An 18,732-nucleotide genomic window follows, 5' to 3' on the forward strand; every position below is an offset into this window, starting at 1 on the left:
CTTTTTAAAACTATATCGACTACATGACGCCGGTGTTGCACTAGCGTATGTCAGCAGCATTGCGTCACCCTGTGAATTGCCGATTTGGCAGAGAAAACATCCGGCCACTTTAGTTTGTTGACCTTGGCCGCAATGCCGTACGTCCGTACATTACATGTGGTGTTAATGTACCAATCACCACAGCATCAATATTTACACTCATTTTTTTACCTAATCATATATGAAGTTCCAAACACAACAAATGACAAAATGTCTGAAAATATTAAACATCATTTATTTATCTTCAAAAACAAACATTCTGACCTACATCATGAATTATACACACGACGACGTGAACGGCACACAACGTCACTGTCAGGGACACCGTCCTCCTTCAGTGTCTCCACAAATACAACACCGACTTCACTGAGCGCCACGGGAGTCCATGAGGTCCACCACCCGCGGATGTGTCATGAATCTTGCAAGGTCGGTCGCTGTCTCCCCCAACGCATTCCTGGCTTCGATGTCAAACTTCTTGAGTGACAGGACAAACTCCACCGTCTCCAAGTGTCCCCCCCAACAAGCCCGGTGAAGGATGTTGTTACCGTACTCGTCTAACAGTGACACATCAGCCCCTTCATTTCCAAGGAACTCCAACACTTCTTTACGTCCCAATGATGCTGCCTCCATTACCGGTGTCATGCCCCACCATCCTCTACTGTTGATGTCCACCACGTTCAGAGACAGGACAAACTCCACCATCTCTACGTGTCCTCCCGCACAGGCGTGGTGAAGGGTGTTTTTACCATCATCGTCCACCAGTGACACCTCAGCTCCTTGAAACACAAGGAACTCCCCCAATTCTCTGTGTCCATGTTGTGCTGCCCACATCATCGGTGTCAGCCCGCCCGGGCCTATACTGTTGACGTCAGCCCCCCCTGTTGCCAGGATCCGCATCACATTCGCCAGGTCGCCCTTCCTGCTGGCTTCATTGAGTAGGGCGTGGTCTACCTCGAGTGGTCGTCTTTGCACGACAGTCGGCGTCGCTGTAACACAAAGTAACATCTGTGAACTTGTCGGACATCTTACAACTACATTGTTCACATCTCAGGGATGAGAATGGAATGTTTCCATTTCAGCTGAAACTTCTTTCCAATGGAGCGTGGTCCAATATCTGGGGGAAGCCATGATAATACAGTCGGTGGCGTTGTACTGTTGGGTTATAATATCTTCAAAGTTTATTGCAAGACATATGTCATTAACTTCATTGTATACAAACTGTTTAAATAATCTTTGCATAAGGTTAAAATTTACATGATGAATGAGCTTTCCGGCTGACAATTATCATAATATCATGTACAAAACCCTGAGAATGGCACGCTGGCACTATGTTATTTTCTGTCTACAGTACTCCCCCACCTACCGTGTTGATCCGACCCCTCTGCCGGCCCAGGGTTCATTGCTTCTAGTTCGCTCGAGGCTGGAACAAATAAATATGTTCTGTTTTAACTACAGCACTATAAAATATACCGATATGGTATACCTGTACCTATCAAATGTGCCACAACACAGTCACACCTTGCACACGAAGAACAGATTTGTACACTACTTTACAAACGTGATCACATTTAATCGTCACTTATTTCGTCACGCTTTTGAACACATGAGTTGATTTTTTTCCGACAGAATCTAAATTCAGCAAATTCAAAAAGAACAGTCGAATACACTTCACCGACAAGCATATTGCACTGTCAAATACACTTCACATTTATATACACCTCATGATCAAGTACACTTTACAGACAAGTTCACTCTGAAGACAAGTAAACTTCACAGTATATACACCTCACAGTCTAATACACTCCGCAGTCAATGCTATTCACAAGTTATTTACGCTTCATAGTCAAATACACATCACAGTCAAGTACACTACACAGTTAAGTTCACGCCACAGTCAAAAACACTTCACTGCCATGTACACTTCACAGTCGAGTACACTTCACAGACAAGTACACTTCACAGGCAAATACACTTCACACACAAATACACCTCACAGTAAAATACACTTCATAGTCAATACTTTCCATAGTCAAGGACACTTCACAGGCACACACACTTCACAATCAACTACTCATCATGGTCAAATACACTTCACATAAAAAATACACTACACCGCCAAATAAACTTCACAGATAAATACACTACACCGTCAAATAAACTTCACTGTCAAGTACACTACACCGTCAAATCAACTTCACAGTCATATACATTACACAGAGAAATACACATCACAGTCAAAATATACTACACCGTCAAAAAAACTTCACAGTCATATACACAACACAGGGAAATACACTTCACAGTCAAAATTTACAACAAGGGTAAAAAACACTTCACTGCCAAATACACTTCACAGTCAAATACACTTCACAGACAAATAAACGTAGCAGTCAAATAAACTTCAGAGTCAAGTACACTTCACAATCAAATACACTTTCATGTCAAATAAACTTTGCAGAGAAATTCATTTCACTGTCAAATGTACTTCACAGTCGATGAGAATAGCAAACATCTTGTACGTACATTGTATAATCTTCATGATTATTATTGTGATAATCTTAAAAATGATTCAACAATTTTGAAGAGCACGTGACGTCTTTATTATTGTGAGATCGTTAGACATGGACTCACATTTGTATATTAACAAATATATTCATTTATTTGCCACAATTAGTACATTATTAGATATATTTACAGGAGTGACAAAAAGACTCACATTGGGACGGTTACAGACAGATTAACTGTATTGCCAGATAGACTCACGCTGGTACATTAGCATACAGATTTGCTATGGGTCCGGACAGACTCACGGTGACCGATAGAATGACATCCTTTACGAAAAGAGGATGGCTGCATCAGTCATAAAAAATCATTTCATAAAAGGATTTGATAACATGTTATAATCAAACGTAAAACTGTTGTGAACTTACATTGCTGTCTCCTGTTATGTAACAATATGCGTCTGCAAAAGAAAGACACAATCGATCAAGTCAGAACAAGCTCACCTTGAACTAATGATGCTTTCTAAAGTACCATAATTTTTAAATGCACACGGACAATGCAAAACACAGGACCCTGATTAAAGGTTTGTAGCTCACGTTGTCAACGTTTAACTAAATACATGTACACTAACATATTTCAATCAAAGTTAGGTATTACAATTCCAGACTTTCGCATAATAGATGGCAGTACAATTTCTTCACTATAGAACGGCTTGTAATTTCTTCCAAATAGACACTTGTTACGCGTCGATTCCCAAATTGAAACAAAATGTTAACCCAGAAATTAGTACAATAAAACCAACAAGTGGTATACAATGGACAAATGTATTACAAAATTCACTAAGTTTACAAATCAGTACAATTTACTGCTCAGCAATTACAATGGCAGTAAACAATAGAGTGACTTCTTTGATTGGCATTTAGAAGTTGGAGTACTAAGTAAGGATAAGAATTTATGGATGAACAACTTCTTTATTACAATTAAGAGCGACGTTTCGTTGTAGGTTCTAACACCGTTATCAAGCAAGTGATTTACAGAGTGCCATAAATTCTTATCCTTACTTTACAATAGAGTACAATATCCAATGGAAATATATAACATGATGGCAGTGGTCAGTATTAAATACACAAATACAGTGGTGACTGCAAAAATCAGTGTTGATAATATATATTCACAGAAGGTGGTCAAGCTACCGGGATGGACTAGGCAGGGAATCAGGGATGGGCGATTCTCACATGAAAGCTGGTTCTGATGAAAATGCGTGAGAGATACGTAAACACGCTAATGTCCCACGTGCACTATATATACAGTCTTACAAGCAACTGGAAATTTCTACACCGTGCCCTTACCTGTCTAACGGCACTAGAACATTAAAACAGTTTCCATAACATACTATCACCGTCCGCGGCATACCGGACCGGCAGATTACACACAACACTAGTACAATCATCCAAATATAGTAACTTCGTGGCGACTGATCACGTTCCAAACACAATGCATTGAGCGTCTACCGAATCTCAACAGAAACAGTGCATCACAGTTACAACAATAAAATACACTGCCATAAAACACACTCCTATTGTGAAACTATGATACAAATTGGATTCAGTTCAGCCAATCAGGTGACTGAATAAGCAAATATATACAGATGAACATTTTATGGAAATACACAAGCAGACCCACAACAATCTCTTATTTTCATGGCAAAATTCCGAACCAATAAGTGAAGGTATTTAGTCTAAACGCGAAAGGGTTCATAGCTCCTATCTAACCTGAAAGGTGTTTCTGATCACAAGGATTTGGAAGGGAGATAAGATTCATCACATTAGCTCTTCAACATGTGAAACAAGTGGGATGCTTCTGCTCTTGAAAGATATCCTGAGAAGACACTAACAGTGACTGTTCGACAACCAACTGCTTAATACAGTCACAAAAAAGGGTTGCCAAGCATGACTGTTGCAGATTGGAGGCAGATGCACAAGATCAAATTGACAGCACCACCAGATGCATGCACCAGAGCAGTAGGGGAAAAGGTGAAATGCTCCCCATCAAAGATTAACAATCAGTGGGAATTTTTCAGCTACCCCGCGTTCTTCACATCAGAGATCAACAATGGCGGAGATCAGATGGAACTTTTCCAGGTTCAACAAAAAATCAAATCTTCTGCAACCTAGAAGTTTTCAGGCATGCATCGTACGTCACATGAAAGATCAACATTGGTAACGGTAGATTACTCTTCACCAAACCAGTCTGCGCTTTCAAACAACAACCGAGGAGCTTGTCAACATGTAAATTATTTATGGTAGGATTCTGGTTGTCATTTAGCACATGTTTTGTGTAATCCTGATGAGAGTCTTATGACATCATGCTATTTGTTAGCTATGCAAAGTTTCTGTTTTGAAGTGCTTCTGGTAGAAGGTACAGAGTAGGGGAAATCCATGACCAAGCTGATCATCAAGTCGCATACGATTTTTGTAAAGCAATAACTCCAGGTTGGCACTAAGGGAGATCTTGGTCTAACTATGCCCGACATTTTGCTATCTAAGTGACATTCCTAGGAATTAAATGTGATTCCTGACCAGAACAAGATTTTATTTTCAATAACATATATAGATACACTCTTTTGTGATGGTTGAGTGGATGGTTGACAAGTTGTCCGGATTGTTTTATTCTTCTTTTCGTATTTGTACGGAGGTTAGGGGAGGAGGTTTGAAGGCTGTTTATAGAAGTTTAAATCCTTCAAATCGTGACTACGGTTCGAGTAGCCAATGGAATGTGTTAACCTATTATCTGCTGCATCATATGAAGTATTGTGTCTAACAATGAGGTTGACAAATCGGAGAGCTGAACTACTAATCTCTTTATGAGCCCGTATACCGTCAGTAATAATCCAAGATGGTTGTTACTGACCTAATATGAGACCGTATTCCATCAGGAACAGCCATCATGGATTTTCCAACAACCACCTCACATATTTCACATTCGTTATTCGACACTGTTTTGTGTTTTTAAAAATTACAGTTAAAATTTTCAACAAGGTTTGGCCTCTAAGGTTTGAAAGGTAGTCTCCCTTTTGAGCCTTTACGTCAGCGTACTAAGCTTAGAAGAGTAGTCCCATTACACTATAACATCAAGATACCAGAGAGTGTAAACTTGTCGGCATAATACTTTCGTTATGGTGTCTTTTGTTGCCATATACGTGTTCATGTTATGTTAGCAGAAACATATTGGGCTCGGCTAACCTAATATGACACCGTATACGGCAACTAAGGCACCATAACTCATATAGTATCATGTCTATCATTACAAAAAAGAGAGATTGATACGTGTACTAATGTTTCCATGGGGTCTTATTTAATGTTTATACCTAAAGTGAAATCGCTGTGTATTATCCCTTGTTCACTGCAAGAACTATATGGGATGGTGTCATAACTGACTCAAGGACGAAGGGTGTCACCTGTTACCTGACTACTACTTCATCATTTTCTGAATAACTGGTTGTGGAATCAAATATTACTTGCACATGTATAAAACTACAGTTTACGTTTTAACATGTATTCACATTCAAACATTCTTAATATGATAATATATTTTGTTTATAGAGTAATTCACTTTTATGTTTCCTCAACTATTGAATTTGTTTGATTGTTGTTTAACGCCGTACTTAGCAGTATTCCAGCTATATTACGGCCTGTAAATAAGCGACTCTGGACCAGACAAACCAGTGATTGACATCATGAGCATCGATGTTCGCAATTTGTATGCATCAACCAAGTCGCCAAGACGCCGAGTCAGATCCTGTTAGTCGCTACTTTCGACAAGCATGGGTTGCTGAAGATAAATTCTAACCCGGATCTTCACGGTTTTTTAACTGTGGTTCGCATCAATTATAGTCAATTGTAACATTAAAGTATGTATGTACACTGATGTGATTGGTTACAAAGTTTTGTCAAATGAGCAAAACTTTACTGAATGTTTTTGCTCTCATTACCATGTATTTATACATTAATTAATTTTTGAAATCATAAACATGGAGGATCAGATCGAAATTTTCCCCGAGTTCCACATCGGAGATTTCGATGAAATATTTACCGAATGGGACGACTACACATTTTCTCTGAGATTATTGAAAGTAGATGAAATTTACCTTTTTTCATTAAATAAACAGTCAAAATGATAATTGATGAAACGTTTGAGGCATAAAACGTGGCCAAAGTGTCATCGCAAAGTTTGGCAATGATATAACGAGATTGACAAAGATCTGAACGTAAATTTAATATTTCGTTTATTAAGATTTGAGTTATGTTATGCTGCATTGAGGCATTTTAACACACCGTCGTAATAAAATCAAATTCCTCCTACGTTGATAGACTTGAAAGTGCTACTATTCATGTAAAACAAACAAAACAAAACCTATATGAATGTGAATTGCAAGGCCTTACTAATCTTAAAAATAATAGAGACATCGTTATTAAAGAAACCGATAAATGGGGTGTTATTGTTATTGTGAATAAATTATTTTCTCAAAGAAAGATAATGTCCATTTTAAATGATGATCAATATTATAGCAATTCTAGTAAAAGAGAAGAAAAATATGTCCTGAATAAGGTTACGAAATTGTCAGATAAGTATGATGACGAACTTCTAGACAAAAGAAAAGGACTATCTTACCAATTTTGAACTTAATACCGCTAAATGTTATGGCCTACCCAAAGTACATAAAAGTAAATGTATTCAAAAGGAAATTAATGATAAAAATTGTGAAGTTATTTCTATTGAAAATCCCGAGGATTTACCATTTAGGCCAATTGTGGGAGGACCCGAGAGCTGTACTCAGCGTCTTAGCAAATTCATAGATATTATTCTTAAGCCTTTATGTAAACATGTAAAAAGTTTTCTCAGAGATGACATTGATTTTTTATATAAATTACCTACTGAGGTACCGGACGGATCTATGTTAGTTAGTTTTGACGTTGTTAGTTTTGAAAGTAATATTGAAACTGAGTTCGGACAAGAAGTTATCAGGTACTGGCTGAGAGAATATCGCCATGAAATACCAGATATATTTTCGGATGAGTTTATCATTGATGCATTGAAGTTGGTTATTACCAATAACATGTTTTATTTTGATGGATCTTATTATTCACAAAAGAAAGGAGTAGCCATGGGTACTACTTATGCAACCCTTGAGTTGGAATTTTTAGAGAATATGTTTTATGATAAGGTGAGAGATACTCTTGGTGAATCTTTGAAAGAACAAATTGAATATTCACGGAAAAGGTTTTAAGACGACTGTTTTATCATGTTAAAAACCAGTGAAAGTCAACTTACAGCTCTTCATGAAATTTTAAATTTACTTAATGCGTCACTCAATTTCACTATGAAAAAGCGAATCCAGTTTAACCTTTCTCGATGTAAGAAGAAAAATAATATCTGGGAGATTTGTACAAACTGATATCTTTTATAAAGGTACTGATACACACCAATATTTGGATTTTGGATCATGTCACCCGTATTATACAAAACGTAATATCCCTTACTGTCTCGCAAGACGTATTTGTACCATTGTTTCCGTGAATGATCTTAAAACTACCCGCCTTGCTGAACTTAAGAGTTTCCTACTGCATCAAAATTATCCTGCAAAGCTAATTGAAGATAGCATACAGAAGACGCTAAGTACTGAGCAACTAAAACTGAGAGAAAAGTCTGAAGAAAACAATATGGGGAATAATTTAACTCTAGTATCTACCTTCAACCCTAATCATGAAAAAACATTATCCATGGTTCAACGAGACCTGCCTATTTTGAATCAAAGTATTAAAATGGAGAAGATATTGAGCAAATACAAAAGTATCAACAGCCAAAGACCCAATAATCTTAGAAAGATTTTGACAAGTTCTAAATTTGATTCTGTTGTCATCACTCTACAGGGTTCTAAGTGCGATGACAAACGTTGCCTTACTTGCAGCAATATAATTGAAGGCTGTTCAGTCCAAATTACAAAGGACACTAAATTTACTGTAAAACAAAATATGACTTGTGATACTAGAAATGTTATTACTTGATTGTTTGTAGTGGATGCAATGAAAAGTATATCGGAGAGACAGAACTTAAATGAAAAAGAAGAATGAATCTTCACCATTCACAAATAAAGCAGCCACACAACCGCACGATTCCACTCAGTGAACATTTAGTGGAAGCAGCAACTTTTTAGTTTTCCCGCTATAGAAGCTAAATTTTTATCATGAACCTACAATGTTTCAAAAAGAGCAACATTTCATTCATAAATACGCGCCTAAGTTAAAAGTAAAGGCGTAAGTTATTTAGGAGATAAACATACTGTGTTTTCAATGTAGAGCTAGGTTACCTGTAGATTTAACCGCGCTAAATTGAATTTGGAACCGAACCTAGCTCTACATTGAAAACACATTATGTTTATCTCCATTCTACCATGACTATATAAAACGCGAACTCTTTGGTGTTAGTAAATATACTGAGTGAAGCGGCATGGGTTGAGTTCAGTGTTTTGAGTGGGTTATCGATCTGAATTACGGAATAACCTAACAAAATATGGTGCAGTTTGTTTACACCGTAATACTTCACTCAAACATATGACAGGCATTGAAAGCATATAAGCACGGCAACTTGGTAAGCTAACATGAGGTGGGCATCCCTAAAGAAAACAAAGCAAGCTCTCCGGCTCTACATCGCGCGTCACCACTATGACATTATATCGCTCATTGTGACGCAAAAAATATGACGACACAGTCGTATATACAAAAGCGCCAAAATTCCAAGCTCTCTGTTGTCTCCAAAACGTAAATACATTCCCTTTGTTGATTTCTGTCGTGTTTTTCTGCACGAAATGTATTGCCACACATCCTTTGAATATTGTAGTAACCGCATCTGTGCATTTTATAACCTGTAATTGTAGATATAATTATCTAAATATGCCTACCGACAATGACTGAAAATAGTACTATTCTTTGAATATTAACTTCCGTGGTGATGCGGCCGTCAAACCAGCTGTTTCAATCAGAGGAGGTTTATTGTGATTAAATAGCCTCTGATTGACCAATCAGAATCGAGTAAATTCCAAATTAATGGTAGAATTGTCCATTGTCACGTTGGTATTGTGACGTCATAGGTCTCCTAAATGTTACGACGTCACGTAACTATATGTTACTACTTCATGTCCGTTATACAGTTATGGCCTGATTAAAACTGTGTTCAATCTTACTCCATTTCTTTTATTATTACTATATATATATATATATAGTAATAATAAAAGACATGGAGTAAGACTGTATATATATAGTAATAATAAAAGAAATGGAGTAAGATTGAACACAGTTTTAGCAAATATACTGAGTGAAGCGGCATGGGTTGAGTTCAGTGTTTTGAGTGGGTTATCGATCTGAATTACGGAATCACCGAACAAACTATGGTTTGTTTAAACCGTTATACTTCACTCGAACATATGACAGGCATTGAAAGCATATAAGCACGGCAACTTGGTAAGCAAACATGAGGTGGGCATCCCTTAAAAAACAAAGCAAGCTTTGCAAGTCTCCGGCTCTACATCGCGCGTCACCACTATGACATTCTATCGCTCATTGTGACGCAAAAAATATGACGTCACAGTCGTATATACAAAAGCGCCAAAATTCCAAGCTCCCTGTTGTCTCTAATATATATATGGTCATGAGTAAGGCATTCTTTCTATAATGGGTAAATGTATTGTGAGGTGAGTTGGTTATATTTGTTACAGCTATCTATATAATATCCACTAAATCTCGATAGAACTGTTTACAAGGAGGGTTGGATAGGAATGCAGAGGGTCCTAATAGGAGGGCAGAGGTAACTACTGTCGAAAGTCAGTACGTTATTAAGTTCACATATCTGGGATACACATACTGTTTACAGGGAAGACGCTTCCAAGCGTGGGACAGCAGAGGCAGATACACAAGATGAGTGTGTCATTCAGAACTGTAAGCACCAAGAACCGTGATGTGATTTTGTATGAATGTTAGCAGTGGTCTTAGTATTAGGACTACTTTAGTTTAGTTAAGCTTAGAATAGTTAGTGTGCTCTGATTGTATACCAGCGGAACAAAGTAACAAAAGTTGAATATAAATATATTTGTTCTGAAATTAAATGATGCATCTTCCAATCTATTTTCACGAAGACATCTCCTCTTGAATAACGCAATAGTCTCTATAACGGTCCCTTGGACATAAATCAGAGATGTCCAGATGAAATTTGGACTCATATGAACGGTGCCCTGTCAGAGTCTTATCTTTTGAACCTCAAATGCTGTCTACGCCAAACTGGGCGTGCCTGACGGGGACGTGGAAGCACTAATTGGTCTCAACCTAGGAATTGTCAGAACTGTAAATGTGGCAGTATGGTATCGATTCCGTAGATGCACCAACCGAATATGAATGACCGCCCCGTGGCATGTGATTAGTGTTGCTTGCTGCTGGTAACGTCTCCAAAGAGATGCTATTGTGTTTCGATGAACATTAAAATGCCCGGCAACTTTGTTTTGCGCCATTCCTGTTTGCAGCATTTTGCGCGGAGATTTTGCACATTGAATGACCTGTGACCTGCACTATATTTGAATTATATTTTTTTTCGAGGTATACATGAACACATTTGCGTTATGCTGGTACATTTCCCCATGGTCGAAGTACGTGTACATCTTTCCAGAAGTTGTTGTTTTAAAACACATAACTTCACTTTTACAGTTTTCCCTTTAAGCAAAACATCATTATTCCTCTGGCATGTATTAGCTTTAAGCAGTACTTTCAATTATAAATCATCATATAATATTTCTTTTAATCGATGAATTTTTTCAGCTTCAATAGTATTTTAATGTCTGGCATTCTTAAACCAACATACTCATAATTCCTTATTCACTATCACTTTTAACTTTGTTCGGTTAAAGAAAAGTTATTTTATGAGTACCTGCTAGCTAGGCAATCATTGCGTGCTGTTCACATTTAAAAACAATATGTGTGTATCGTGCTTCCAACAAACACGCAAACATACAAATCGTACGCCGTGCATTAGCATGCACGTGCACAATTGAAAAAAATCACGACCTTTAAGTCGACGAGTTGTCTTCACGAATATGAAAACATGCATTATTTAATATGAGAAAAAAATTATTTCATTGAACTTTATAAAAAGCAGTCACTTTTCCCAGTTAGTATATATTAAGGAAGTGGCCTATGACCTGCCTACGATGTGATCCAGAAGTTTTACATTAAGTTAATGACCTATGACCTGCCTACCATGTGATCCAGAAGTTGTATATTAAGGAAGTGACCTATGACCCTGACTACATTGAATTATTCTATTTTTCTTTGTTTATTGATATTTTCGTCCGGGTATACATGAACACATTTGAGTAATGCCTTTCCTTTCCTCCTTTTCATAGTTTCATTGTGCCATATTGGTGGAGCTAGCATCTTTGACATTGGTACCTTTCTTTGTTGCCAAATTAGGCAGATATATGGAGATAGATGATACCCTTGTCTGCATCCTCTAGTAAATTCGTATAATTGTGATGCAAAGCTTTTTACTGATTTGCCGGAAATTATTTCAGAAATAAACGATAAGTAGGAGTTGTTTATCGTACAATAAAACACTGCATGGAGAACAAACAATGAGGGGTAATGCAGTGTTTTATCGTACCATAAACAACTCCCAATATTCGTTTATTGCTTACATGAGATATCAACTTTATGTACAACCTCTTAAAAGATGTTGATTAAATGAAAATGTTTTAAAATATTTACCCAAATTTTAATAATGATTACTCATTGTATAGAATCCGACCTTGGAAATGTCGGACAAGTCCATTTTACGAACAAGTGGGTTATATATTAATTTTGGTATTTCCGGCATATTCTCACAATACCCACGTCGATAATTTGTACCTTTTCCCCTAATTCCGATTGTCATATCCCTTACACTTTTTGTGTTGTGCACATGTGTTATTATCTTCTACTTCTTGTTCACTGTATTTGAATTTGTTTGTTATCTCTGCTTTAATATCTTGATTATCCAAAGTATCGATATCCATGTTATTGATATGGTTAATGGACCTTTTTTCTTTTCTCTTTCTGTCGATTTTCTTATCTGATGAATATCTAATAGTGTATCCTCCTTATCATAAGAAGAGTCTAAAAAGAGCTGATCATCAGTTGTAAACATCGGTTTCCCTTTTCATCTGAATTTAACTGATCATGAAGAAGAGAATTATTAAAATTCAGTGAGTGAGTGAGTTTAGTTTTACGCAGCTTTAAGCCACATTCCAGCAATATCACGGCAGGGCTTCACTCATTGTATCCATGTCGGGAATCGAAACCAGGTCTTCGGCGTGACGAGCGAACGCTTTAACCACTAGGCTACCCGACCGCCCCTATTAAACAGGTATCCTTTGCCCTTAAATATCCACTGTAACGAGTGAGCAAAACATGAAATAGTCTAGCCTTGCCTGTTAGGATTTGGTTTCATTTAGATTAAGTTCCTCTTTTTACTTTAGAATAGTGTCTCTTGCTTCCAGGATATTTGTGTTATACACGTCTAATAATAGTATTTTGAACTATGCTCTAAACTCCACAAATAGTATAGAAATCCGAATCATATCCATTTATAATCTCTCATATACGCGTGATATATTCTGGGGAGTCATTGTTTGGACCATGCAAAGAGATCAGCAATAACGAGATCCCCATACATGTTTAATCTTATTTTCCAAATCTGGAGTACAATGAGCATCCTGAAGGCAAATAATGTTGACATTTGTACTTTTTAAATATTATAAAACATCTCGTCATAAATGAAAATTCTTTGAGTCTTGACAATTAGTACAAAGTTACGTAATTTCCCGTGCCATATTTGATGGTAATATGATAGGGTAACCGTCAATATTAGTACACTGATCTTGAATAGTAATGTGATGATGAGAAGCTGTTTTTGTTAAGAATAAAAAAAAAAAAAGTCTTTGAAAGGCATTTAGAAGTGATGCACATAAGGAAGAGCCATTCTGGATGTCAACTTTTTAAGAAAGGAACAAATATGAAATACTTATATCCTCCGCCAATATGACATGTCCGGTTGGGGGAAATGCGTTAGCTCCTGTGAACTATGTTCACTCGACATTTTTGTAAATGGCCTAATTGTAAGCGCAAAAAAGTTCTTACTGATGTTGTTTTGCCATCTGCAGTTTATGATAGAATATGAAACTGCATTTGTAATGAGTTGTGCTATTACACCAAAGGCACCAGTTTACCACTAGACCTATTTCAGTGCTAAGTTTGGTGAAGAAATATTTACGGTTTTCAAGATCTCCTCCGGAAACGAGCACTACCGCCATTTCCAGTCCAAGTCAAAGTAGTTGCTAGGAAAATTTTCAGAAATCCCAAACTACCAAAAGGCACCAGTTCACCACGAGACCTATCTATGTGCCAAGTTTGGTTGAGATATGTCTCATGGTCTCTGAGCTCTGCTTTGGGACCGGAACGTGACTGACGGGCGGACGGAGGGCACCTATTCCTATATCCCCCTTCCACTTCGTGGTGGGGGATAATAACATTTAAAGAATACTAAACGCAAGGCAACTCCTGTCACATAAATGAAATACAGAATGGAATACATGTTTGACTAAACTTTATATTGGCTAAGACTTAAAAAACTTAATTTGATCAAAATCAATCACTATTAAAGAAATGTAAACATTTAAACAGGATCAACAAGAAACACCACTGTAGAGACTATGACCAGTGTATCTGATGAGAAGACTTAAGCTACCTTGACTATCACCTTGTCACAAGCTTACCTTGAACATATTGCTATCAGCAGTGCCGCAATTATCAGGACAGCACTGCCAATCACCAGAGGGATGATGAGACGGCTCAGGTCTGTGTTAACTTGCGGTTCTTTGTCTGCAACTGTGCGAAGACAGTGTTGGGATTTAAAAACATATTTTGTCACAAGGTGGTCACATGATTTGGGGATCAACATTCAACTGTATTGTTTCGTCACGTGGTACGGATTAACCAATAGAATTGCAAGATTCTTAATTCAAAGTAACTGCATTATTTTAACGATTAGTAACTGGGTGTCGCACCTCGCCCGACTAGAGCAGCACATTAAAACAGGCCAACTTAACAAACAATATACTACAGGCATCTCTCTAGACTTCTCCAAAGCGTTCGACATGGTTTAGCATAACGGGCTAATACAAAAACTATTTCCTGCACACAGCAGCACTCGGGTTGACCCGAAAACTTGGTGAAAATTTAAATTCATATTTGAAATTGCATAATCATTTAAAAACAATTCTGACCTCCTGACCTAAATGTTTGGGCGAAACATTTGTGACACCCACCTCCAAAACCTCTGTCCTAACTGACTGGCAGTTTTGCCCCCATAACCATGATAACAACTAGTTTGGTGCTTTTAATAGTTTTTATCTTTCATATATCATTGATGCTATACAGATACTCAGTGTTCACTGTTTTTTTAAATGTTAACATACCTTATACAACGTGGTAAACATTCAATTTCTATAACAAAATATAGCTTGTGCTTTGTTGTTTTAATTTGTGTTTTCACTAAACATGCTTAATATGCTTGACTTTTTTAATTCATGTACTTAGAAATAATTAAACCATTGTGGTGATTTGGATCAATTATATATATGTTACACGGAAAATGTATAATACCTGTAATTTTAAGGGAATATATTTCATGTCTGATTCACTCATGGAATATACATCATGTACATAATCCCTAACAAAATCAGGTATTATACATATTCCCTGATCTAACATCAAGTTTTTTAGACATATTCCCTGGAATTACTTTTGAGGTCAAACTTGATTTAAAAAAATATATATTGATGAGAAGACAAATTTATTTGACATGATAACAAATACACATCCGGGAATCAGAGGTGTTCACAGATTCTTCTAGGTCAGAAGGCAACAGACTGACGGGCTCTGGGGGGCTTTCACTTGACTCAACAGATGAGACTTTGTCTTTGTTCTTTGCGACTGAGTCAATGTATTGTGTTACCGGAAGACTCCACTCAGCGGTGCCATTTGGTGTGTGATTGGATTAATGTAAGGATGGATTAAGGAGAGGATTCTCCTATATTTTTTTTTAGCTATAAATCAATTTATGCTTGATAGACTTCTCCGACGTCCGCGCGATAAATTCGCCCATATCCATACTATAATAAACATGACCGTTCAACCAGCCACCAACCCAAGCCCAGCTTCCACGCTCACGGCCAATACTCCCCCCCCCCCCCCCCCCCCCTCTCCTGACTCCCTACCCCAGCCAGTAAGCCCAAACTTTTTATAATAGGTTTCTCACCCTCTCCACCGTTATTTTTTCTCCACATATTATTACATAGCATATCAGCTTAACTGATTATATACTATTCTAAGTCTTTACATTAGTTACTTCCCTTAGACTAGGTTTCTTACAGCTCTACATCTCCACTGATATACCTCTCCCCCCTTCACACTCCTTTACTATATTTCTTTCTTCTTTAACCCCCCTAATTTACATTTTTTTGGGCCAGCCGATTACTTACGTATTCCCCACTATTGTTTATTATTGGCTAACCCGTCTGGCCCCGACTGCGAAATAGCCGACGGCTGAAGCGGTCGTAAAATCACCATAATCCACATCATCGATAGGCCCATCTCCCTAACCTCAAATCTCTGCAAAATAATGGAACTTATGACTAAAAATAGGCTACAGCACTACCTAGACCAAAACAACATCATAAATCCCGACCAAAGCGGCTTCACTCCTGGCCGATCAACTCTCGATAACCTTGCCCGACTAGAACAGGATATAAAAACAGGACAGCTAAACAAGCAATACACCATAGGCATATTCCTCGACTTCTCTAAAGCTTTCGATATGGTATGGCACCACGGGATAATACAAAAACTAAAAAAAATAGGACTAAAAGGTCAAATAATAAACTTCATCCAAGATTTCCTAAACAATCGCAAAATTACCGTGGGTATAGACCATACACTATCGGACCAGTGTCCCCTAGAAAATGGCACTCCCCAGGGCAGCATCCTCAGCCCAACCCTCTTCAATATAATGATAAATGATCTATTCGAGGGCTTATCCCCTAAATTAAACACTTCAAAATTCGCGGATGACGGAGCCCTATGGATCCGCACTAAAAGCATTAAAATGGCAGAAAACTTAATCCAAAAATCTCTAAATAAAATACAACAATGGGCAGACAAATGGGGCTTCTCCCTTAACTCAGATAAAACAACAGGGGTAGTATTCAAACATAAAAACATGAAACCTGCCTACCCAATCCTCCAGCTAAACAACCAAACAATCAAATTCCAAAAACAAACCAAATTCTTAGGACTTTTTTTCGATCAACACCTCACCTGGGAGGCTCACGTCCAAAACCTAAAAACTAGATGCAGCAAAGACCTCAACACATTAAGATGTCTCACCGGCTCTAACTGGGGAGCCTCCAAAGATACCCTCCTCTCACTATATACAACACTAATTAGATCAAAACTAGACTACGGCTGTGCCATATACAATACCCTAAACAACTCTCTTTCTAAAAAACTTGACTCAATACTTGGCTCTCAAACTAATTACACGCACCCAACATGGCACCTCCTACACCTCACTTCAGGCCCTTACAGGAGAAATGCCACTAAATCTACGCAGGGAACATATAAGCCTTAATTTCTGGGCCGCGTCCCAAACAAACCCTCTCATCCAAAACCTAATTAACCAAAACATTAGCCCAAGAAACCAAGCTCTAGCTCGCAAACACCCCTTACTCACCCCAATATCCCAAAGAATAACTAACTACCTCATTGAACACCAAACTCAAAATCTTAAACAAAACTGCAAAAAATCAAATATCTTCACCCCTAAACTCAAAATACCCCAAACAGACAAAACGCTAGCTAACCAAATAAATAAACAAACCGACCCAAACATAGCTAAAACCACCACACTTGCATACATACACGAAAATTGGCCAAATTGGTGTCACATATACACTGACGGATCTTCAGACCCGATCTCCAACCACACAGGCTTCGGAGTCCATACCACACAACCAGTTATATCCACACAATCTTACCGACTCCCTAACAACCAATCTACATTCACGGCCGAACTTATGGGCATGGCCTCGGCCCTGCATAACCAACAATCTAAAAACAACAAAAAAATCCTAATTCTCACTGACTCCCTTAGTGGACTACAAGCCCTCCAAAACAAAAATACCAAAAAACGACCTAAATACTTAAAAGCTCCAACGACCTAACAAAAGCAGGCAAACAAATAACCTTCTTGTGGATCCCCGCCCACGTAGGAATTTACGGCAACGAAAGCGCCGATAAAGCAGCTAAATTATCTCTCAAAATACCAGAAATAAGCCTAAACCTACCCATCTCAAAATCAGAAATTAAAAGTGTAAACAAACAAGAAATAACCAAAAAATGGCATAATCAATATCAAAACTCAAATAGCCAAATCAAAAAAGTGCTCAGACAACCACTAGCCAAACCTAAAATCCTACACCCCTCTAAAAAAATTGACAGATTAGTTACAAAACTCCAAACAGGACACACGAACCTAAATAACCACCTACAACAACTTAAAAGACCCACCGCAGGCAACTGCCTCCACTGCACACAACCCGAAACCACAGAACACGCACTCATCCACTGCACCCACTATCAAACACACAGAACCACACTACAAACCACCCTCAATCTAAATAAGGTTCCTACTCTAGATGAAATACTAAACCCGCAAAATAAACTAGAAAACTTCAAGGCCCTAGGCGTATTCCTAATCAAAACGGACCTAATTAAGCGCATCTAAAAATTAATTAATCTACCAATCCAAAATCCAATAAACATACAAACACCCACCTCACCCGGCTCCCTTAGTTCCCTCCTCCACCTACCTCGGCATTTATTCCAAATTTAAAAATTTCAAAAAATCAATATAAGCAGCCCCTAAAAGACAGCTCTTGGGTTGCACACACCACTTTCACCCTTCTCGGAATACACTAAATGATCCGGCCAGGCCCTTGTGCGAAATACGCTGCAGTCGGAAAGCGCACGTTAAATCTTCTATATCAGTCAGTAG

General features: G+C 37.9%; 1 protein-coding gene across 1 annotated transcript in view; it reads right to left on the minus strand.

Annotated features, from left to right (window-relative positions):
• Window positions 1-315: 315 nt before the first annotated feature.
• The window catches only part of LOC139467158 (uncharacterized), a 33,080-nt gene continuing 14,663 nt past the window's right edge, over window positions 316-18,732 (minus strand). The window contains exons 4-7 of the mRNA XM_071248877.1: window positions 14,393-14,504; window positions 2,970-3,001; window positions 1,403-1,459; window positions 316-1,025 (exon numbers count right to left, since the gene is read on the minus strand). Coding sequence (XP_071104978.1) covers window positions 403-1,025; window positions 1,403-1,459; window positions 2,970-3,001; window positions 14,393-14,504 — 824 coding nt within the window. The 3' untranslated portion in view covers window positions 316-402. The remainder of the gene's footprint in view (window positions 1,026-1,402; window positions 1,460-2,969; window positions 3,002-14,392; window positions 14,505-18,732) is intronic.

Source organism: Haliotis cracherodii, unplaced genomic scaffold (assembly GCF_022045235.1).
Source record: "Haliotis cracherodii isolate W230 unplaced genomic scaffold, xgHalCrac1.p SCAF_19, whole genome shotgun sequence".
Lineage (NCBI taxonomy): Eukaryota > Metazoa > Mollusca > Gastropoda > Lepetellida > Haliotidae > Haliotis > Haliotis cracherodii.